Genomic DNA, 24,393 nt, shown 5'->3' with positions numbered 1-24,393 from the left:
CGTTGTCACTCGTACTTTTTAAATGTTTGTCTGGAAATGAGAATTGTTCATGCAATGCACACAAATGACCACTAGATGTCAGACTCTGCTCGGTGGAATCAGTCCGGCACTGGCACGGATCCTTGAATCTGCATCTATATTGAATTGGCTTAGATGATTCCTATTGAGTAAATCAGTAAATACACACAAATCTTAAGGGGCAGATTCATCAAAGTACGAGTTCAAATCCTGAAATGGGTAAAATTTGGATTAGATACGATCATTTCTGATGATTGGAAATGTCCTGAATATGCTTACGAAAAAATCGTAATAGTCACGATAATATCGTATTGGCGATCCGAAAGTCACAAAATTTTAACGTAATTTTAACCACGTAAACGGTGGTAAGACCTTTCCAACTTTGATCCTTCAGTGCATGATTTTGGAAGCCTCCCATAGGGCTCAATGGCACTCTGCAGCTCCAACCCGGCCCAAGGAAAGTCTCCCATAGGGCTCAATGGCACTCTGCAGCTCCAACCCGGCCCAAGGAAAGTCTCCCATAGGGCTCAATGGCACTCTGCAGCTCCAACCCGGCCCGAGGAAAGTCTCCCATAGGGCTCAATGGCACTCTGCAGCTCCAACCCGGCCCAAGGAAAGTCTCCCATAGGGCTCAATGGCACTCTGCAGCTCCAACCCGGCCCAAGGAAAGCCTCCCATAGGGCTCAATGGCACTCTGCAGCTCCAACCCGGCCCAAGGAAAGCCTCCCATAGGGCTCAATGGCACTCTGCAGCTCCAACCCGGCCCAAGGAAAGTCTCCCATAGGGCTCAATGGCACTCTGCAGCTCCAACCCGGCCCAAGGAAAGTCTCCCATAGGACTCAATGGCACTCTGCAGCTCCAACCCGGCCCAAGGAAAGTCTCCCATAGGGCTCAATGGCACTCTGCAGCTCCAACCTGGCCCAAGGAAAGTCTCCCATAGGGCTCAATGGCACTCTGCAGCTCCAACCCGGCCCAAGGAAAGTCTCCCATAGGGCTCAATGGCACTCTGCAGCTCCAACCCGGCCCAAGGAAAATCTCCCATAGGGCTCAATGGCACTCTGCAGCTCCAACCCGGCCCAAGGAAAGTCTCCCATAGGGCTCAATGGCACTCTGCAGCTCCAACCCGGCCCAAGGAAAGTCTCCCATAGGGCTCAATGGCACTCTGCAGCTCCAACCCGGCCCAAGGAAAGCCTCCCATAGGGCTCAATGGCACTCTGCAGCTCCAACCCGGCCCAAGGAAAGCCTCCCATAGGGCTCAATGGCACTCTGCAGCTCCAACCCGGCCCAAGGAAAGTCTCCCATAGGGCTCAATGGCACTCTGCAGCTCCAACCCGGCCCAAGGATAGTCACCCATAGGGCTCAATGGCACTCTGCAGCTCCAACCCGGCCCAAGGAAAGTCTCCCATAGGGCTCAATGGCACTCTGCAGCTCCAACCCGGCCCGAGGATAGTCTCCCATAGGGCTCAATGGCACTCTGCAGCTCCAACCCGGCCCGAGGATAGTCTCCCATAGGGCTCAATGGCACTCTGCAGCTCCAACCCGGCCCGAGGAAAGTCTCCCATAGGGCTCAATGGCACTCTGCGGCTCCAACCCGGCCCAAGGAAAGTCTCCCATGGGGCTCAATGGCACTCTGCGGCTCCAACCCGGCCCAAGGAAAGTCTCCCATAGGTCTCAATGGCACTCTGCAGCTCCAACCCGGCCCAAGGAAAGTCTCCCGTAGGGCTCAATGGCACTCTGCAGCTCCAACCTGGCCCAAGGGAAGTCTCCCATAGGGCTCAATGGCACTCTGCAGCTCCAACCCGGCCCAAGGAAAGTCTCCCATAGGGCTCAATGGCACTCTGCAGCTCCAACCCGGCCCACTCAAAGCACGAAAAAGTTGCGCACATTAGCGAAAAAGTTGCAAAAAATACACACAGTACGAAAATTTTGAAAAAAATTTTTTTTTTCCATTCGGAAACAATACTTTGATAAATGGGCCCCCATATGTGAAAAATGTAAATGAAGTTTCAATGTTTCTCTTGTTTCTCATCCCCAAACAAGAAAGTACGACTGAACTAATCCTCAGTGAAGTTAATATAGACTATGGGGCTCATTCAGGGTCGGACTGTCACGGTGGGCCCAGACCCGACCCTTGCGGCGCTCCCCCTGCCCCACCGCTCCTGCCCCGATGCGTTAAATGTACGCGCTCGGGGAAGGACGTTGGGTGGGGGGCCCTGCGAGGGGGGTTAGGGGGGCCCCTCTGGGGGGGGGGAGGCTATGGGCACGGGCCCCGGTGGGCCCTTCACCCCCCAGTCTGACCCTGTGCTCATTTACAAGTGCAAGAGAAGGGGACTGAAAAAATGGCTGCCCCTATTCCATGGCAATGCCCTAGTACATTAGACACCTAATTACTTACACTAAAAGGAAATTAAGCCCCTTTTCTTGGTCAAAGTATGACCAATGTGGTTCTGTAGTTTAGCTTTTTGGCTCTGCCGATAATTATTAGAGCTGCAAATGGAGCAATATGAAAATTAGAGTTATGGCATTTGTGTGCCAATGGCTCTATGTACAGTGTGCCGCAGTGTGCCGATGCCAGGGAGGGCATAGGTGCAAAAAAAGGGGAGTTTTAGCAGAAAATCACAGGAGCTTCTCTCATCTCTACTTGGCAACGGGATCTGGATTCTGTCCCATTTGCACTCGGTTCCTTGTACTATTGCCTAATGGATTACAGGTTGCAGCAACACAAATAATCATTGATTAAAACTTTATCCCAATTGGCATTTAACTCCGGGATCCATCCTGAGCTTTTTAGTTTTAGATTCTCTGCGAACATGGATTTTACATTTTCCTTGGCAACTTATTTAGTCCTAGTGGTGACGGTTCTTTATATTTTAAGCAACTGGAAGAGAAAAGCTTTGAACAATTTTCCCCCGGGACCCAAAGGCTGGCCCCTGGTTGGAAATGTATTCAGTATTGACTTAAAAAAGCCTCAACGGACTTACATAGAGGTAAGTAAAGTGCAAAAAAGGCTGAAATTGGGCTTTTTTTTGCATTTTTACCACAATGTGTGGCATTGGGTAAATATCCGCAGACCTCTCTGTTCCATGTTGGATTATGAGACCTGAGCACAGTCTGCTCCAATCAAAAAAAAGAGCCTTGACTGTATTAGAAAGGGCAAGCAGGAATTTTATTGGGTTATGTAATAAAAGACATTAATGGAGTTATGGAATAAAAGGCACTAAGTTTGCCAGAAGCAGTAACCCATAGCAACCAATCAGCAGATAGCATTTGCTGGCCACTTTTATTAGTGATAAGCGAATCTGTCCCATTTTGCGTCGCCAAAAAATTTGCAAAATGACAAGAAAATTTGCGAAACGGCGAAAAAACCCCGCAAAATGCATTTGTCGTGCAACTTTTTTTGTCGCCCGCGTCTTTTTTTGTCGCCTGCGTCTTATTTTTGTCGCCCCCGTCTTTTTTTGTCGCCTGCGTCTTATTTTTGTCGCCCGCAGATTTTGACGTGACCGCAACTTTTTTTTGACGCTCAACGAATTATCACGGAGGTTTTGCGAAACAATTCACCAATGGCGAAATGCGGAAATTCACTGCAAATGCATGCCTGGAGAATACATTCGCTCATTGGTTTCTGCTCGTGGGCAAACTTAGTGAGCTTTATAACATATGGGGGTTAGTGTTTAGTAGGAGTATAATAAGAATTGTTATAAGATGTGTCAGTCACCACAGGAAGCAGTGGTGTAACAACAATGTGCTCCCCCTCGAAAGAGTCCATGCACAGCTGCCACTTTCCTCCACCCACTCGCTCTGGATTAGGTAGTAGAGCAGCCGGAGAGGGGGAATTGTTAACAACTATAGAGGAAGCAGATCCTCATAACAGCTTGGGGGGCACTGCTTGCCAGGGGAGGGGTTAGGCCCCAGTCTTTCCTCCATGGCTCTCAATGATGAGTGGTAATTTCCTTGGCCAAAGGTCCCAGGAAAGTGGTGTATTATAGTTCCCTGCTCTCACTTGTCTACCTGCTGCTGCTGTAATAGGTATCCAGCTTGGCAGGCAGCCACCTCGGCGTTTGTTTTTGTCCTCCAGCATTCCCATGTCAGTACAGCATGTAACATTGTGCAACTGTTAAATATATTGCATTTTAACTTTACTGTTAAAGGAAAACCATTGAACAATGTTGGTTTCTATAAAACTATATTGCATAAACTGCTCATATGTAAAACCCTGCGTCATCTCAATAAACCATTTTCATAAAAATATACTTGTTTAGCAGTATGTGCCATTGGGTAATCCTAAATAGGATACTAAGGGCCGCCCCCTGGGATCATAGGAGTCACAGTGCACACAAACAAGCCAAGGCACACATACATGCTAGGCCCCATCAGCCAATGAATGGGCAGAGTTCTGCCTTTTGCTCCCACACTACTTCCTGTTACAGTTAGAGCTGCATCACTTCCTGTCAACTGATCTCTGAGGGAGCACACAGCCCATCACTAAATGGCGGCTCAAGGGAAAGGCTGTAAAAGGGCAATATTTACTGATATATATATATTCCAGTTTGGGGAGATTCTTTAATAGGCCACTTAACATAATATAAACTGTCTGTTGGTTACGTATTCATTCTGGGGTATAGTTTCCCTTTACTATATGTTTTTATCTCTTATTTTATTGTCCGTTAATAGAAGCTGTGGCCTGCCTGTTACATCCCAACCAGGACATCTTCTTTGCCCCCAGCAGCCCCAACATTCTATCCCTGACTATTATATGGCCTGGTCACATTTAAGAACTCCTATATTTATGATTTCCCTTGTGTTTCCTTTCAAACTGAAAAAGTTTCTGTTTTATTCTCTCAGTCTGTGATTGCCAAACACACACACGTGCTTAGTTAACTCCCTAACTCACTGCAACAAGTCACTTATGTCTCATTTTTATTTTCAAGCTGTCTAAAAAATATGGCCCAGTGTTCAGTGTGCAGATGGGCAGGAAGAAAATGGTGATTTTGGTTGGATATGAAACGGTTAAAGATGCTCTTGTTACCCACGCTGAGGAGTTTGGGGGCAGAGCGTATATTCCAGTCACTAAGGATTTAGAAAAGGGTCTGGGTAAGTTCCTTTCCATCACTGTATATTGTTTATATTGTGACTCTTAGTTCTTGTAAGCAGCACAAATTGTCATATTGTGTTAAAAAACTAGTGATGAGCGAATTTGTCCCGTTTTGCTTCGTCATAAAATTCACAAAACAGCAAGATAATTTGTGAAACGGCAAAAAATTCACGAAACGCATTTGTCGCTTGATACTTTTGCCACCTGCGTCTTTTTTGTCGCCCGCACCTTTTTGTAGGCGGCCACGCCCCATTTTTGCACAGCCACGCCCAATTTGACACACTGCGGAAATTTTTTTACGCCTGGCGAACAAATTCGCTCATCACTATAAAATACAACTCCCCTAAAAATTGATATCCTTGGTAAAGCAAGCAGAAAGCTCGCAAATAGCGATGAGTGAATCTGTCCCGTTTCGTCATAAAATTCACGTAACGGCAAGAAAATTCACGAAACGGAGAAAAATTTGCTAATCGCATTTGTCGCAGGAATTTTTTTGTTGACCGCATCTTTTTTTGTTGCCCATGCTTTTTCTGACACGACCGCGCCTTTTTGTTGACGTGACCGCGCTCAAATTGACGCGGACATGTCTTTTTTAGCTGTGACCGCGCCTTTTTTTTACACGTCCGCTCCCTTTTTTTGATGGGACCGTGCCCCATTTGACGCGCACAAAAAATTCCCACGCAACAAATTTTTCCGGAATTTTTTCACGGACATTTCACGAAACAATTCGCCAATGGCGAAATGCGGAAATTCGCTGCGAATCCATGCCTGCCGAAAAAATTCGCTCATCACTAATCGCAAAGTAAAAATACAGGTCAAAAGTGAGAACAGCAGAATATGGGCCAAGCCATTGGCTGGACAGAGAAAAGAAAGGCAGAAGCCGGACGAGTGGAACAAGTGCAAGGGGGGAAAAGAAGAGCAAAATCAGATCAGGGAAGGCATATTCCCACTGTAATGGGACCTCACCTTGGAACCTTGCTGGTTCTTACCCACCTCAAACTTGGCTACTCACAACTCCCAAAAGGACTGACTTCACACACAGGACAAATCTATCAATAACTTGGGTGCCAGTGGTTTTTAAAACATTAGGACATTAGTCCTCTATAGTCAATAATATCTGCTCAATCTCACACAGTCTCTTTGGTGTTACTTTACAGGTGACACTATGGGGTACTAGCCCTTCTGGTCTCCACACTGGAGCCTCAGACAGGTCTTCTAACTACCCTATTCCTTGTCTATGAAGATTCTCATTCATCCAGGTCATGATATACAGTATCTAGTAGAACTAAGTCTAAAACAACTGGACTTTTCTGAGTTTTTCTTGGAAACGTTTCACCACTCATCCGAGTGGCTTCTTCAGTTCAAATGACTGGTAGGAAATTCCCCGGTATTTAAACCCTTGAGGGTAGTATAGTCAACAGTCCCCTATTCCTTACACTAGCCCTTTTTTTCTAAGGCTTACCTTCACCTTAGGCTCTCCAGCACCAACAAAATACACCAGCTAGTGGGGTCCAAAGTGACAGAACTACATAATGACTCCTCTTCTGAAGAAGAAGGAGACCTCTGGCCAAAGTCTTCTGCTCATGTGTGCATGGTATTAAAGTCACTGGGGATGCAAGGCTAGATCATGTGACTGGTGCGTCATTTATAAAACTTTCGGGGTGAGGAACAAGCAGAAATTGTAGATTTCTTTTATGGAACCCATCATCATATTCTTACAAGGGACAATACTGATACAATGAGATAAAAGATCTATATTTATGGGGGCATTTACTAATGTTCCTTTTTTTTTTTTTTCAATAATTCATCATTTTTTGCACCATAAGCCTATAGTGATAGAAATAAAAATAAAAAAATATGTTGACTAAATCTAATAGGAAATTGAAAGTTTTTACCTAAAACTAGGCAGAAATTTGAGCAAACAATTGAATTTTTTTGAACTGTTCTATTGTTTTAATTGAACATTTCTTATTTCATATTGTATTTGAAACCTGAAATTCATTTTAGGGATGATATTTTCAAATGGAGAAAACTGGAAAGCGATGAGGAGATTTACTATCACAACCCTGAAAGACTTTGGGATGGGCAAGAGCACCATAGAAGAGACAATTGCCCATGAATGCAGTTACCTGGTTCAATATTTTGCATCTTTTAAAGGTGTTGTATGAATTAAATGTCAAAAATTGTATATGGAATATGTGAAAAAGTCTCCAAACTGAAGGCAGTTTTGTAATAGTAACCAATCAAAAGATTCTTTTATTGATTTGCCTATTTCTAAAGTCCCTCCTTTGCCATACGGGAAATAATCTGACTTAATAATGTGATTTATAGCTTATTTGGAACCTTACAAGACTCCATCCAGCTAAGGCACCAATTTATACAAGATAACAATTAATTCAGATAAAGGGTCACATGTAGAATAATGATATTTATGACAATTAGATGGCTTTCTTTATATATGTTGGTCAGTGTTGTTTTTGTTTCCAGGGAAGCCATTTGATAACTCCACCATATTAATTACATCAGTGGCCAACATCATTGTGGCAATATTACTTGGACATCGCATGGAGTATGAAGACCCAGTATTTCTTAGACTTGTTAATTTGAACAGTGAATATGTTAAACTTCTTGGATCTCCCATGGTTACGGTAATGTTCCTTTATAATTTGGTATAGTAGTCCATTTCATTTAGATTAAAACTGGTTCTAACATGCACATACTTGAACATCTTACATCATTGCTCATTCAATAAATACCTCCACTCACGGTAACTCAATGTTTATTATCTAATATCCTACTTCTTATCCATTCACATGCCTGCCTAACTTCTACCAGGTTTAGGTGAATTAGGGGGAAATCCAAAAGAAATGCATAGGAAGCAAGGAGCAGATCAAAACAAATTAGAAGCTAGACATAGAAAAGAAGATCTCAACGGAACAGGATGAAGTGAGTGGAGAAACAAGACAGACTGGGGCAGGAGTAGAAGCAGGAATGGAGACAAGACCAAAGCAGGATCAAATAGAATCAGCCAGGACAAGGTAGGACAAAAGCCTGGAGAAGCAACGGACAGGGACAAATCTCAGTTCTAAAGCAACAGCAATGCTCACGCCTGGAAATGATTAAACTGAAAGACTTAAAAGGAAGGACTGAGCTGTAGTGGCCCTAAACAACCAATAAAGTTGTTGGGACTTTGTAGAAACATCAGGGAAGTCAATAATTCATCAGGAATTTTCCAGCTGCCATCCTGGACCTTTGGTTAGGGACAGGGAAGCCAATATGTGGGAGGCTCCACTGTTCAAATCAAACCAAAGACTACAACAGGTGTTCTTCTTAATATCGACCTCTATAAACCCTTTGGAAACTTGTAGGTGGGTTATCAACAGGGACATTTTCAAACACATGCTTGCACAAATTTTATAAATGCTTGCAAAAAAATATAGTGAATGAATACTTGTGCCATAATACACATTACACAAGTTAGGGTTTTACTCTTTAACAATACTAATCCTATAGTTATGGAACAGAGTGCCATGAACTGGATAGGGTAAGTAACTTTGATTATTTCCATTGGTGTTATTAATGACCTACTTTTTTTTATAAAAATGGATGTTGATGTGTTTTTCCTCCTCTGTATTTAGATTTATAATATGTTTCCTGCCCTTGGATTTCTACCCGGTTGCCACAAAACAGTTAAGAAGAATTTGAAAGAACTCTATGCATTTCTTAAGAGAACATTTGTGGAATATCAAAAAAATTTTGATATACATGATCAGAGGAGTTTCATTGATGTGTTTCTGGCACGACAAAAAGAGGTGAATAACATTTGTTGCTCTACTTGAAACTACTATCCCCAGCAGTTAGATTTCAATTTAGCTTTTTGCCCTCTTCTGAAACTTTGCCCAGCAATCAGCATGGTTGCTAATGACTGGTATCCCCTTGCCCCTGTCAGTGGCTACATAAGTTAACTCAACCCCTCATATAACAGAAGCCCTCCCACTTTACTATAATAATAATAATAATAACAATACTAACAATAACAATAAAAACAATAACAATTACCACATTGTTATTGTTATTAACAATCTTCTCCTTCTCCTTCCTTCTCCTTCCTTCTCCTTCTTTCTTCTTCCTTCTCCTTCCTTCTCCTTCCTTCTCCTTCCTTCTTCTTCCTTCTCCTTCCTTCTTCTTCCTTCTCCTTCCTTCTTCTTCCTTCTCCTTCCTTCTCCTTCCTTGTCCTTCCTTCTTCTTCCTTCTCCTTCCTTCTCCTTCCTTGTCCTTCCTTCTTCTTCCTTCTCCTCCCTTCTCCTTCCTTCTCTTCCCTTCTCCTTCCTTCTTCTTCCTTCTCCTTCCTTCTTCCTTCTTCTTCCTTCTCCCTCCTTCTTCCTCCTTCACCTTCCTTCTCCTTCCTTCTCCTTCCTTCTCCTTCCTTCTTCTTCGTTTTTCTTTGTGCTAGTTGTTCTCAGGTTTAGTTTATGATATTGTTCTGGCTAGTGACTATAACAGAACAGTTGGAATAAACATGGCGGCTTTAGCCTTGGAAATCCAATGGGACTGGCTAGTAGGGATGTGCGGGTCAGCCCGAAACCTATAGGATTGGATGCATGTGGGTTAGGGTTGGGTGGGGGCATTTTTTTTGTCTACCTGCACATCACTACTGGCTAGGACAAATGTGGTAAGTTCAAAAATTTGGTTAAAGTGAACATCATGACAATTGTTAGCAGAATTATCAGCGATAATAATTAGTATTAATAATAGTAGTTAGCTATGACTTTCCTCCATAATGTCTATGATTGGTGGTAAACGGGTTGTGATAACTTCGACTAGGGTTCCTTTTCCTGTTGGTAATTTGAACTCAGCCTAAACTGATATCAGTTTTAAGGTTTCTTCTAAAAAAATAATTCTACTATTTTACTCTTTTTCTTTAAAACAAAAAAATAGTTTTTGACGTCAAATTTTAATAAAAGTACATAAGAGTTAATGGTTTTATAGTTTCCATTTTTTATTATGAATTTATTATTTTTTTACAGGAAGCAAAACACCCGGAGACATACTCATACTTTCATAATGAAAACTTGGTCAGACTCGTAAGGAACTTGTTTTCAGCAGGAATGGAAACAACATCTACCGCCCTCCGATGGGCTCTGCTTTTGATGATAAAGTATCCAGATATTCAGGGTAATTTTAAAAGACGTATCTTTATGATGGGTATAATGGTCCTACCACCTAGTTTGGTGCCCTGTTCTCTGTTGTCAGAGCCAATGAAATGAGTAGATCTACTGATCGTATGGAAAGCCTCTTTGGTATCCTCAAAATGGATCACTAGTGGCACATACTCACATAACAAAATACATTTTTTAATGAACATCAGAATCTTATACATTTTATTTTTTGTACTGTCATTTTTTTGTACTTGTGCCATGTCCTTTGAGAACATTCTTTGAGAAGATCATCAAGTTTGAGATTATGAAAGGAATTGACCATTTTGGGGTTTACAAATATTTTTGTACAGTTGTAGTGACATATTAGTTTTTACTGGGAATAGTGCATTGGTAAAAGGGGAAAAGGTTCAGGAGAGGAAAGTGAGGATTGTGGGTAGGAGAAAACATACAGAGACTTTATAGTCTCTTATAGTCTTAATAGTCAAGGGATGACAGAGAACAAAAGAGAATGACAAAATGTAGGGTAAAGTGTTAAGTTGCACTTAATAAATGGAAGTGTATGGGACAATATACTCAGAACACCACTTAACTGCCTTAATTCCCTTATAAAGAAAAGGTCCATGATGAAATAGCAAGAGTAATTGGGTCGGCGCACCCCACCTACAGTCACCGCACACAAATGCCCTTCACAAATGCTGTTATACATGAAATGTTAAGATTTGCTGATATAGTTCCACTCAGTGTACCACACGAGACAACCAGGGATGTGCACTTCAAAGGATATTTTATTCCAAAAGTAAGTTTTCAATGGGATATTATTCTACTGCAATATAAGGCCCAAATGTAACATTTGAAAACATCTATAAAAGGACTAACGTTGTACTTTTGGGGAGCATTTATCAGTTCATCAGTTTTACAGGGAACGTGTCCGTAGTACTAAGTTTGCATGGTGATTTGTCTTTGTCAGCGTGGCCATTTCTGTCTCACACTTAGTCCTACATCTTTTACTTTTGTTTAAGGGGGGGAGGCAAAGGCAGTTCTCTGGGAACACTCCAAGTGTCTCTGAGCTCAATATTTGTCTTGAGCATAACAAGCTACTTTGGACTGAGCCATTTACAGCTAGAAAATTACATTTCCTGCTTCCTACTTCCAGGACATAGAGCCTACTCACAGCCCCCTTTTTCACAGGGGATGACTTAGGGGCTTGTTTACTAAGATTGGAGAAAACTATCTCTGGTGATGTCGCCCATAGCAACCTATCAGCAATAAGATTTGGACAGTCACCTACAACTTAGAAATCAAAGCAAAAACCTAATTGGTTGCTATAGGCAACATCACCGGTGATATTTATCTCCATTCTTAATAAACACACCCCTTAATTCCAAAACCTCTACTGACTTCTTCATCCAACCTTTCATTCTCAACATCTGCTGTGTCCCATGAATCATTCCTAGTCGAGACATAGTAGAGACATACCTTCCCTGTAGGGTTTTTCAGTCACTGTGCAACAATGTGTATAGTTTATTTTAAAATTGTATTCTGACTTTTGTCTTGTAAGACACTGATGGCTTGATTTCTGACCATAAAGCAAGACAAGAGTTCCATCATTTTGGCAAAGTAGAGGTAGTAGAGTTCTAGGCAATATGTTCTTTACAAAAGAACAAAATGGAGATTTTTCAAAGAAATTAATCACCTTTTTCTAAATCTATATTTAGGGCACCTATATCATCCCATTGCTGACTTCTGTTCTGAAAGACAAGACCCAGTTTGATGCACCCGAACAGTTCAACCCAAATCATTTCCTGGATTCCGAGGGGAATTTTCTGAAGAAAGAAGCCTTTATGCCATTTTCAGCAGGTACTGAGAATATTCATATAACAGTGTATAGTTATCAGTCTTTAAATACCCGGCCAGTGTGGCATTCAAGCTCAATGGGCTTTTTGTTGGGTTTACAGGCCGCAGAGCTTGCCCAGGAGAGATATTGGCAAGAATGGAGCTGTTCATATTCTTCACAAGCCTTCTACAGAAATTCTCCTTCCGCCCACCGCCCGGTGTCACCAACATTAATTTATCTTCCGATGTGGGATTCACAAGCGTGCCACTGGAGGGCATGATCTGTGCCATTCCCCGCGCCTGAAAGATCAAAATTCATTATCTTAAAGGAAAACTATCCCCCGAACAATGTAGGTCTCTATAAAAATATATTGCATAAACAGCTCATATGTAAAACCCTGCTCCATCTAAATAAACCATTTTCATATAAATATACTTGTTTAGCAGTATGTGCCATTGGGTAATCCTAAACTGCCATTTTAAGTACTAAAGGCCGCCCCCTGGGATCATAGGATTCACGGTGCAACAAACAACTTAAGGGCACACATACATGGTAGGTTACATGAGACAATTAATTTACTTAGTTCTGTCTTTTGCTCCCACACTACTTCCTGTTACAGTTAGAGCTGCATCACTTCCTGTCAGCTGATCTCTGAGGGAACACACAGCCCATCACTAAATGGCGGCTCAAGGGAAAGGATGTAAAAGGGCAATATTTACTGATATATATATTCCAGTTTGGGGAGATTCTTTAATAGGTCACTTAATATGATATAAACTATCTGTTGGTTATGTATTCATTCTGGGGGTATAGTTTTCCTTTAATATATGTTTTTATATCTTATCTTATTGTAAGGTATTGTTTTCCTTTAAAAAAAAAAAGGACCAATTTAACTTACCAGCTTTTAGAAAATAATGATTATATAATAAAATTATTCAAATGATGTAAAATAAATGGCAAGTTTATATCGTAACATAAAGGTGCTTTCTTTTATGCAGAAAGCTGCATACTTTAGATTTCAAGGCCAAAAATTCCACTAATAGAAGGTTTATCCGAGAAATTTGTACATTTTTGGAAAGAACAGATTCTGGGGAATCCAGAATAGGCACAACTGTCTGTCTACTCCAAACTATCAAGTCGCAATGCTTTCCTAAAGTTATTGGTTTTTATCAAAATTTGTGAAATTTTACAAAAATGGCTTCAGAGCTTCCTGTCTATAGTATCTTATCTCCTACAGGTCATAAAGTAACCAAATAAAACCCCCTAAATATGAACGCCAGGGGTTCCCTGAACAGTTTGATGCCCAATATGTATAGGTTTAGCTAAGTATGTGGCATGTAGGGGCCCCAATGGGAACATACCCCCATATGATCTATCATTTCAGCTCCTGCAAAATCAACACATTGACATCATTATATGTAGGATAAAGCTAGTAAAAAGTAAATTCACCCCAGAAAGCCATATATTTTTGGAAAGTACATATTCCCCCGAATCTAAAATGGGTACCCATGTCTTTCTACTCCAAAGTACCAAGACGCAAAGCTTTTCTAAAGTTGGCAATTTTGATGATATTTTCAAAAATCCCCTCAAAGCTTCTACTTTGCAGCATCTTATCTCCCACATAGCATTAGGTACCAAGATAAAACACCCTAAATATGGATGCCAGGGGTCCACTGAGCAGTTTGATGCCCAATATGTATAGGTTTAGCTAAGTATGTGGCATGTAGGGGCCCCAATGTGAACATACCCCCATATGTACTGTCATTTCCATCATTTCAGCTCCTGCAAAATCAACATTGTGGGATAACGCTACAAAAAAGTACACTCACCCCAGAAAGCCATATATTTTTGGAAAGTACACATCCCCCCGAATCTATAATGGGTACACATTTCTTTTTACTCCAAAGTACCAAGGCGTACGCCGTACCTCGTTGGCTGTTAAAGAGATAAAGGCTAAGCACAAGTTGAAACTTCACCACCTGGCTTTAGGTTAAATTGTCCCTCTTTGCGCTTTTCAAATGTTTGTCTGTATGGAAATGAAAATGATTTATGCAATGCACGCAAACGACCATTAGACGTCAGAGGTGGAAAGATGTATGTTCAATATGTATGGGGAGAATGGGTTAAAGGGTTATTGTACTGTTTGGCCACTAGGTGGCAGCATAGTAATTTAGGTAAAAGTATTAAAGTTAAGTGTAAGGTAAACCACCGGCCACTAGGGGCAGTGCAAGCAGAAGGATATTGGTACACCCAGATTCAGGGTCTTTGGACAGGAGGGCGTGGTCGAGTTAACATCTATCAGCAGGAGGTGAGTCAGGACCTGGGCAGTAGTAGAGGAATAGCTAGCATAGGTTGGAGGGGTGTAATAGCAAGCATTACGTGAACAAAGCAGTCAGGGTAGATTGAACGGGCAGCCTCTGCCCCCAACCAGGAGAAAGTGGAACTAGGTTCCAACAGGTACCCCGTTAGTCAGGGAATCCAGTGCCAGTATAGGAACAGTTAGGAAGAGTGTAAAAGGCTTCTGGCCAGAATCCATAGATAAAAAGTCCTATCCGGAGAGAGTGGAGGGGTATCACTGAGGAGTACCGGACCACTAAAGAGAATGAAGGGGGACTAGAGTGGATACTGGGCCACTAGAGTGGATAGGTGGGACTCTAGGTCCATGGTAGCGGTATTGAAGGGATAATTTACAAAGCTGTGCAGCTGGCCTAGGAAGTCCTTGGAAGGAGAAGAAAATGTATGTAACATTTAAAGTGCTTAACTACCTGCCTGTCTGAATGCAACGGTGACCATCGGCTGTGAATAAAAGTTATTTGCATGAGAGTCTACATATTCCTTTCTAACCAGAGTCAGACTACCGAGTAAAGGTAAGGGCGCTGTCTCTTTAAAGAATTGTCACCCTCTCCCCTCGCCCTACTTACATGCTCAGTTGAATCAGTCCGGCATTGGCCAGATACTTGAATCTGAATCTATATTCAGTAAATGCACATACAACTTAAATGTGAAAAATGTTAAAGAAATTTCAGTGTTTCCCATCCCCACTGAAAGCAAGAAAGTACGACTGAACTATTCTGCAGTGAAGTTAATATAGACTATGTGGATCTTTTAATTGGACTGAGTAGGGGACTGGCCCCTTTTCCCTGGCAGTCTCTTAAGGCCCCCATACACGGGCCGATAGAAGCTGCCGATATCAGTCCCTTGGACCAATTCGGCAGCTACTCGGCCCGTGTATGGGCAGAAACGAGCGGCCTGGCCGACCAATATCTGGCCTGAAATTGGCCAGATATCGATTGGCTAGGTTAGAAAATCCAGTCGGATCGGGGACCACATCGGCTCGTTGATGAGGTCCCCGAACCGATTGCCCATGGCCGCAAATGTAATCCGATCGTTTGGCCCCAGGGGTTTACCAAAAATGGGTCCTTAGGACAGACACCCCTAGGACAGGCCACAGGGTGGTGCTGGGTAACAGGGACACTGGGATGACTGGGTGCTAAATAGTTAACAGGGAGTATACCTGTAGTTCGGGTTATGGCCACAGGGTGGTGCATAGACCCATATAAGGGGTTGCAGCCATGTGCTGCTAGGCAGACATTTTGGGGACTGCTCCAGGCAGGAGTACCCCAGGTATAGTTAAGAGATAGCAGTTCTGTAATAGGTCGCTCTAGGAGTGACATGTAGGACAAGAGGAGTTTAGAATGGGCGAACATTGCCCCTCCAGGAGTGGTAGTGAGGTTAAGACCTCCCAGCGTTACATCTGCTGGAGTGCAGGGCCACAAGTGGCTAGGTAGGTGGACAAGGTCACCGCTAGTCCAGGAGGCTGGATCTGAGGGGGCTTAGGCGAGAGTACCGAAGTGGGTCGCCTGTGGTGAGGCTTCTAGCGTGAGTACCGGGAAGGACCTCAAGAGGGGGTGCCTCCTGGCGTGAGTACCGGGGAGATCACTTAGAAGGAGACACTTGGCGCGAGTACCGTGAGTTGCCCAACAGGAAAAGGCTCTCAATGAGTAGTAAGGAGATAAAGCCCTGCATGCTGATTTTTGCATATGCACGTGTAGGGATAAAATGTGCATTGTGCATGTGCGCAATGGGGCCCAGCGGCTTCAGAAACACTTGTGTATGTGTGGTGATGTCACTTCTGGGTTCTGCCTTTCCTGGGTTAAAAAAGGGTCCATTTTGTGTAGATGCCCAGTGGAGCAGGCAGGAGGGACACACCATGGAACTTAGGCCCAGGCTTAGGTTTAGATAGATCAGGATATATTGTAGGTGTGACAGATAGTCTAGTTGAGCAGTTTTTTTGGCTCCAATGATGATTATCAGTGGCATTAGAGATCCTGGGTTTACTGTTGCCCGGAAGGGAGCGAGTGTACAGACTCAGGGCTCAATGCACAATTGCCTGGGTTCCACTTGGAAGAAAATTCTGAACAGGGGTTATTGTATTAGTAGCAAATCCCAGGAGCTTCTCTCATCTCTGCACCACTTAGACAAATGTTACCATGGGGTTGGCCAAGCACACACCTATTATATTGGCAACAGGATCTGGATTCTGGCCCATTTGCACTCGGTTCCTTGTACTATTGCCTAATGGATTACAGATTGCAGTAACACAAATAATCATTGATTAAAACTTTGTCCCAATTGGCATTTAACTCCGGGATCCATCCTGAGCTCTTCAGATTTAGATTCTCTGCGAACATGGATTTTACATTTTCCTTGGCAACTTATTTAGTCCTAGTGGTGACGGTTCTTTATATTTTAAGCAACTGGAAGAGAAATACTTTGAACAATTTTCCCCCTGGACCCAAAGGCTGGCCCCTGGTTGGAAATGTATTCAGTATTGACTTAAAAAAGCCTCAACGGACTTACATAGAGGTAAGTAAAATACTAACTAGCTAAAAAAACATTAGGGGTGATTCACACTGGCCAACACATTGTGCAAAGTGCAACTGGGCATTACTATTTATTTTTTTTGCATTCTGACCACTGCATGTAGTATTGTGCAAATATCCACATTTTGGAGCACAGAGACCTGCGGAATGAGCGTTAAATGGAACACTGCCTGCTCCATTCAGTTAGGGCATTTCTTTAAGAGAAGGAGCCTTGACTATATTAGAAAGGGCATTTTTTTGCCATTTAGATTCGTGAATTTCACTGCAAAGCAAACCGGGACAGATTCACCCATCACTAGTGATGAGTGGTAATTTCCTTGGGCAAAAGTCCCAGGAAAGTGGTGTATTACATTTGTCTGCTTTCCCCTGATGCTGCTGTAATGGGTATCCAGCTTGGCAGGCAGCCACCCTGATGTTTGTTTTGTTTTCAAGCATTCCCATGTGAGTACAACGTGTAATATTATGCAATTGTTAATATGTTGCAGAGCTCGTTCGGTCTTACATTGCCAAACACACACACGTGCTTATTTAACTCCCTAACTCACTGCAACAAGTCACTTAAACCTGCTCTCATTTTTATTTTCAAGCTGTCGAAAAAATATGGCCCAGTGTTCAGTGTGCAGATGGGCAGGAAGAAAATGGTGATTTTGGTTGGATATGAAACGGTTAAAGATGCTCTTGTTACCCACGCTGAGGAGTTTGGGGGCAGAGCATCTATTCCAGTCAACAAGAATTTAGAAAAGGGTCTGGGTAAGTTCCTTTCCATCACTGTATATTGTCTATATTGTGACTCTTAGTTCTTGTGAGCAGCACAAATTGTCATATTGTGTTAAAATACAATTTTAAAGAATGATATTCTTGGTAAAGCAAGCAGAAAGTGAGCAAAGTAAAAATACTGGCCAAACGTGAGAACAACAGAATATGGGCCAAGGTCGGGACAAGCAGAAGACCAGTCGAATCAGTGGATAAGCCATTGGCTGGACAGAGAAAAGAAAGGCAGAAGCCGGACGAGTAGAACAAGAGCAAGGGGGAAGAGCAAAATCAGATGACAAGATCAGGGAAGGCATATTCCCAGTGTAATGGGACCTCTCCTTGGAACCTTGCTGGTTCTTACCCACCTCAAACTTGGCTAGTCACAACTCCCAAAAGGACTGGCTAACCACACACAGGACAAATCTATCAATAACTTGGGTGCCAGTGGTTCTTAAAACTAATAGTCAATAATATCTGCTCAATCTTACACAGTCTCTTTGGTGTTACTTTACAGGTGACACTATGGGGTACTAGCCCTACTGGTCTCCACACTTGAGCCTCAGACTGGTCTTCTAAGTACTGTGACATGCTGACTGTCTGTACACATAATTTTGGGGGGAATTAGTAATTGTAGGCAGGCATGCAGAGGATCTGGAGCATAAGAGACAGGGACACGACTTCTTCAGGCGAAACACAGGTTTATTTAGGGCCAATTCTTCCCAACATAAACATGTCAGTTCACAAACAGTTCAGGGTTATTCTTTGTCCCTTCTTCAGGGCTCTCACCTTCCAGGGTTTTAAAAACTGTAAAGTTTTATAATTAAATGCACCATAAACCTATAGCGGTAGAAACAAAAATAAAAACTATGTTGACTAAATCTATTGTTCACAATCTAATAGGAAATTTGACCAAACAGTTGAATTTTTATGAACTGTTCTATTGTTTTAATTGAACGTTTCTTATTTCATATTGTATTCTTTATATATTGTATTTGAAACCTGAAATTCATTTTAGGGATGATATTTTCAAATGGAGAAAACTGGAAAGCGATGAGGAGATTTACTATCACGACCCTGAAAGACTTTGGGATGGGCAAGAGCACCATAGAAGAGACAATTGCCCATGAATGCAGTTACCTGGTTCAATATTTTGCATCTTTTAAAGGTGTTGTATGAATTAAATGTCAAAATTGTATATGGAATATGTGAAAAAGGCTCCAAACAGAAGGAAGTTTAGTAATAGTAACCAATCAAAAGATTCTTTTATTGATTTGCCTATTTCTAAAGTCCCTCCTTTGACATCAGGGAAATAATCTGACTTAATAATGTGATTTATAGCTCTTTTGGAACCTTCCAAGACTCCATGTGGCTAAGGCACCAATTTATACAAGATAACAATTAATTCAGATAAAGGGTCATATGTAGAATAATGATATTTATGACAATTGGACGGCTTTCTCTATATATGTTGGTCAGTGTTGTTTTTGTTTCCAGGGAAGCCATTTGATGACTCCACCATATTAATTACATCAGTGGCCAACATCATTGTGGCAATATTACTTGGACATCGCATGGAGTATGAAGACCCAGTATTTCTTAGACTTGTTAATTTGAACAGTGAATATGTTAAACTTCTTGGATCTCCCATGGTTACGGTAATATTCGTTTATAATTTGGTATAGTAGTTTATTTCTTTTAGATTAATGTGCAAAATAACATCTTCACTGCTCATTCAATAAATAGCTCCACTCACAGTAACTCAATGTTCATTATCTAATATCCTACTTCTTATCCATTCACATGCCTGCCTAACTTCTACCAGGTTTAGGTGATTTGAGGGGAAATCCAAAAGAAATGGATAGGAAGCAAGGAGCAGACCAAACAAATTAGAAGCTAGACATAGAAAAGAAGGATGAAGTAAATGGAGAAACAAGACAGACTGGGGCAGGTGGAGAAGCAGGAATGGAGACAAGACCAAAGCAGGATCAAATAGAATCAGCCAGGACAAGGTAGGGCAAAAGCCAGGAGAAGCAACGGCCAGGGACAAATCTCAGTACTAAAACAACAGCAATGCTCAAGCCCAGAAATGATTAAACTGAAAGGCTTAAAAGGAAGGACTGAGCTGTATTGGCCCTAAACAGCCAATAAAGTAGTTGGGATTTTGTAGAAACATCATGGAAGTCAGGAAATAATCTCAAATTCATCAGGAACTTTCCAGCTGCCATCCTGGCCCAGTGGTTAGGGACAGGGAAGCCAATATGTGGGAGGTTCCTTGTGCCATAATAATCGTTACATAAATTAGGTTTTTACTCTTTAACAATCCTAATCCTACCCAATAGTTATGGAACAGAGTGCCATGAACTGGATAGGGTAAGTAACTTTGATTATTTCCATTGGTGTTATTGATAGCCTACTTGTAACTGCAGCAGAGGCAGAGAGAACATGTATTCTTTAATTAAAATGGATGTCGATGTGTTTTCCCCCCTCTGTATTTAGATTTATAATATGTTTCCTGCCCTTGGATTTCTACCCGGTTGCCACAAAACAATTGAGAAGAATATCAAAGAACTCTATGCATTTGTTAGGAGAACATTTGTGGAACATCAAAAACATTTAGATATACATGATCAGAGGAGTTTCATTGACGCGTTTCTGGCACGACAAAAAGAGGTGAATAACATTGGCTGCTCAAAGAAACTACTATCCATGAACACAATTATAGAGTTCTATTGATGCCATGCATGCACATTTGACAGTCCTGGGCCTCATTTATAGGCATCCATTCCATGTTTTGTCATCCTTTTATTTATAAAAATCCCAGCCTAAAATGATATCACTGATTAGTTGCAAGGTTTTTTCTAAAAAAAATTTTTGTTTGATATACACTTTTTCTTTTTTTTTTTCTAAATGTAATATTATTTTACAGGAAGCAAAACACCCGGAGACATACTCATACTTTCATAATGAAAACTTGGTCAGACTTGTAAGGAACTTGTTTTCAGCAGGAATGGAAACGACATCTACCGCCCTCCGATGGGCTCTGCTTTTGATGATAAAGTATCCAGATATTCAGGGTAATTTTAAAAGAGATATCTTTGTAATAGGTATAATGGTCCTACCACCTAGTTTGGTGCCCTGTTCTCTGTTGTCAGAGCCAATGAATTGAGTAGATCTACTGATCGTATGGAAAGCCTCTTTGGTATCCTCAGAATGGATCACTAGTGGCACATACTCACATAACAAATAAATGTTTTACTGAACATCAGAATTTTATACATTTGATGTACTTGTTCCATGTCCTTTGTGAACGTTCTTTGAGAAGATCATCAAGTTTGAGATTTTGAGTGGAATTGACCATTTTGGGGCTTACAAATATCTTTGTACAGTTGTAGGGACATATTAGTTCTTCCTGGGAATAGTGCATTGGTAAAAGGGGGAAAAGATTCAGGAGAGGAAAGTGATGATTGTGGGTAGGAGAAAACATCCAGAGACTTAATAGTCTCTTATAGTCTTAATAGTCAAAGGATGACAGAGAGAAAAAGAGAATGACAAAATGTGGGGTAAAGTGTTAAGTTGCACTTAATAAATTGAAGTGTATGGGACAATATACTCAGAACACCACTTAACTGCCTTAATTCCCTTATAAAGAAAAGGTCCATGATGAGATATCAAGAGTAATTGGATCGGCGCACCCCACCTACAGTCACCGCACACAAATGCCCTTCACAAATGCTGTTATACATGAAATTTTAAGATTTTCTGATATACTGCCACTCGGTGTACCACACGAGACAACCAGAGATGTGCACTTCAAAGGATATTTTATTCCAAAAGTAAGTTTTATATGGGATATTATTCTATTGCAGTACAAGACCAATGGTAACGTTTGACAACATCTATAAAAGAACTAACATTGTACTTTTGTGGAGCATTTATATTCAAGGAGTTCCAAGCCGGACTTGAATTTCTTACTATTGAGTGCTATTCTGATACCTACTGGGAGCTGCTATCTTGCTCCATTCCCATTGTTCTGCTGATCGGCTGCATGGGGGTGAGGGGGGGTGGGATATCACTCCAACTTGCAGCGCAGCAGTAAAGTGTGCCTGAGTCTGAGCTTTCAACCAGCGCTACACATTAGAACTGCTTTCAGCTAACCTATTGTTTCTCCTACTCCCAAGTAACTGGAGGAGTCCCAAGCCGGACTTGGATTTCTTACTATTGAGTACTATTCTGATACCTACTGGGAGCTGCTATCTTGCTCCCTTCCCATTGCTCTGCTGATTGGCTGGTCTCCCATGACAGCATTCACTCAAGGAGGGGAGGCAAAGGCAGGTCTCTGGTAACACTCCAAGTTTCTCTGAGCTTAATATTTGTGTCTTAAACTACTTTTGACCATTATTAGTTCTATTTAATCCAGATCTTTAGTAACATTTATCTCACTAGCTTTTTCCTTGAACTGCACAATTACATTCCCTACTTCCTACTTCCTGGCCATAGAGCCTACTCACAGCCCCTCCCCTTTTTCAGAGGCGATGACTTAATTCCAATACCTCTACACAAAATGGAGATTTTTAGAAGAAGTTAATCAGCTGTTTCTAAATCTATATTTAGGGCACCTATATCATCCCATTGCTGTCTTCTGTTCTGAAAGACAAGACCCAGTTTGATGCACCCGAAGAGTTCAACCCAAATCATTTCCTTGATTCCGAGGGGAATTTTCTGAAGAAAGAAGCCTTTATGCCATTTTCAGCAGGTATTGAGAATATTCATATCACAGTGTATAGTTATCAGTCTTTAGATATCCGGCCAGTGTGGCATTCAAGCTCAATGGGCTTTTTGTTGGGTTTACAGGCCGCAGAGCTTGCCCAGGAGAGATATTGGCAAGAATGGAGCTGTTCATATTCTTCACAAGCCTTCTACAGAAATTCTCCTTCCACCCACCGCCCGGTGTCACCAACATTAATTTATCTTCAGATGTGGGATTCACAAGCGTGCCACTGGAGGGCATGATCTGTGCCATTCCCCGCGCCTGAAAGATCAAAATTCATTATCTTAAAGGAAAACTATCCCCCCAAACAATATATATATAATAATATATTGCATAAACAGCTCAAATGTAAAACCCTGCTTCATCTATATCAACTATTTTCATAAAAATATAATTTTTTAGTAGTAGGTGCCATTGGGTAATCCTATACAGAAAACTGCCATTTTAAGTACTAAGAGCCGCCCACTGGGATCATATGATTCATGGTGCAACAAACAACTTAAGGGCACACATACATGGTAGGTCACATAAGACAATTAATTGACTAAGTTATGTCTTTTACTCCCACACTACTTCCTGTTACAGTTAGTGCTGCATCACTTCCTGTCAGCTGATCTCTGAGGGAGCACACAACCCATCACAAAATGGTGGCTAAAGGGAAATGATATAAAAGGGCAATATTTACTGATATATATATATATTAGAGTTTTGTAAGATTTTTTAACAGGCTGCTTACTATCTGCTGGTTACTTATTCACTCAGAAGGTATAGTTTTCCTTTAAAAAAGGACCCATTTACCAACTTTTAGAAAATAATGATTATATAATAAAATGATTCAAATGATGTAAAATATGATGCACAATGATGTAAAATAAACGGCAAATTTATATCGTAACATAATGGTGTGTTTTTTTTATGCCACTCACTGTAAAGAGTTGATGCCGATGTGGTAAAGAGTGGTGTAAAAAAACAGAGATGTATGATCACTATTACAGGAAGTGACAGGAAGTGACAGGAAGTGAAACTGGCTTCATACTCTTGTTCAGTGTCAGAAAAAACAGAAACCATATATATTTCTTGATTAAAACATAGGCAAAAAGTATGTTCAGCATAAGCCCTGTTCATTGAGCTCATGTTCAGAAGGGGTGAATACTCAGTCTGTAGCTATAGAGATCCAAATTATGGAAAGACCCCTTATCTAGGGAAAACCCTACGCCCCAAGAATCCTATCCTTGTAATTGTATAAATAAGCTGTATAAATGAATGATGATGGCTAAACTATTATATTTTAATGTTTCAACTATTTTTGGGGGATGGTGTTCCAGTTCCCAAGCAGTCAAGGCAGCACTTTCTATAGGTGCATGTATTTGAGTTTTATTTAAAGCTAAATAATGTAAATTTATTTTAAAATGTCAATAAATGACAAATTTACATTTACCTCGTTCCAAGACAAAGGAATCTAATGTAATCAGAACCCATACAAGAAAGGCTTCGAGAAGTGCAGCCAACCGACAAAGCTGTTAGGAAACGTTCCAGACAGAATGTCCATAGACTTTGGCCTGTGCTGTACACAGAGTTAGCAATTACATATAATTCTGTTTATGTCTATATACTATCAGTTGGTCTATTGTTGTGGTGACTGTGCCTCCTCATACTCATTATTATTCTCCTATGAGTGTTCAGCTCTTCCAGCTGATTTCTTCTATAGCTAAACAAGACCCAGTTCCTGACAACATTCACTCAAGGATTCCGGCGGCCATGCCTGCAGCTTCTCTCTGCTTCTCAGTCGTCTAGTTTAATTTGAGGTACCACAGGATGTCATTGTCGATATTTAAAGGCACCTTATCCCATTTCTCATCGCCCAACGTACATCTAATCCATATAGT

The 24,393-nt window shown here is 41.5% G+C and overlaps 2 protein-coding genes across 2 annotated transcripts; both read left to right on the top strand.

The window, feature by feature from the left end:
* Nucleotides 1-2,792: 2,792 nt before the first annotated feature.
* MGC107969 (protein) lies at nt 2,793-13,076 on the top strand. The gene is made up of 9 exons (NM_001015757.1): nt 2,793-3,005; nt 4,947-5,109; nt 7,118-7,267; nt 7,598-7,758; nt 8,749-8,922; nt 10,138-10,285; nt 10,881-11,065; nt 11,985-12,126; nt 12,225-13,076. Exons 1-9 carry the CDS (start codon nt 2,829-2,831, stop codon nt 12,404-12,406), a joined length of 1,482 nt encoding a protein of 493 aa, NP_001015757.1. The 5' UTR covers nt 2,793-2,828; the 3' UTR covers nt 12,407-13,076.
* Nucleotides 13,077-16,747: 3,671 nt separating this feature from the next.
* On the top strand, nt 16,748-23,402 carry LOC100495200 (cytochrome P450 2K1). The gene is made up of 9 exons (XM_004914966.3): nt 16,748-16,969; nt 17,574-17,736; nt 18,755-18,904; nt 19,234-19,394; nt 20,236-20,409; nt 20,666-20,813; nt 21,388-21,572; nt 22,351-22,492; nt 22,591-23,402. Exons 1-9 carry the CDS (start codon nt 16,793-16,795, stop codon nt 22,770-22,772), a joined length of 1,482 nt encoding a protein of 493 aa, XP_004915023.2. The 5' UTR covers nt 16,748-16,792; the 3' UTR covers nt 22,773-23,402.
* Nucleotides 23,403-24,393: the final 991 nt, after the last annotated feature.

The sequence above is a fragment of the Xenopus tropicalis genome, chromosome 5 (genome assembly GCF_000004195.4).
Source record: "Xenopus tropicalis strain Nigerian chromosome 5, UCB_Xtro_10.0, whole genome shotgun sequence".
In the NCBI taxonomy this organism is placed as follows: Eukaryota; Metazoa; Chordata; class Amphibia; order Anura; family Pipidae; genus Xenopus; species Xenopus tropicalis.
Note: the sequence above shows the minus strand (reverse complement) of the source record. Positions and strands in the feature narration are given on the sequence as shown.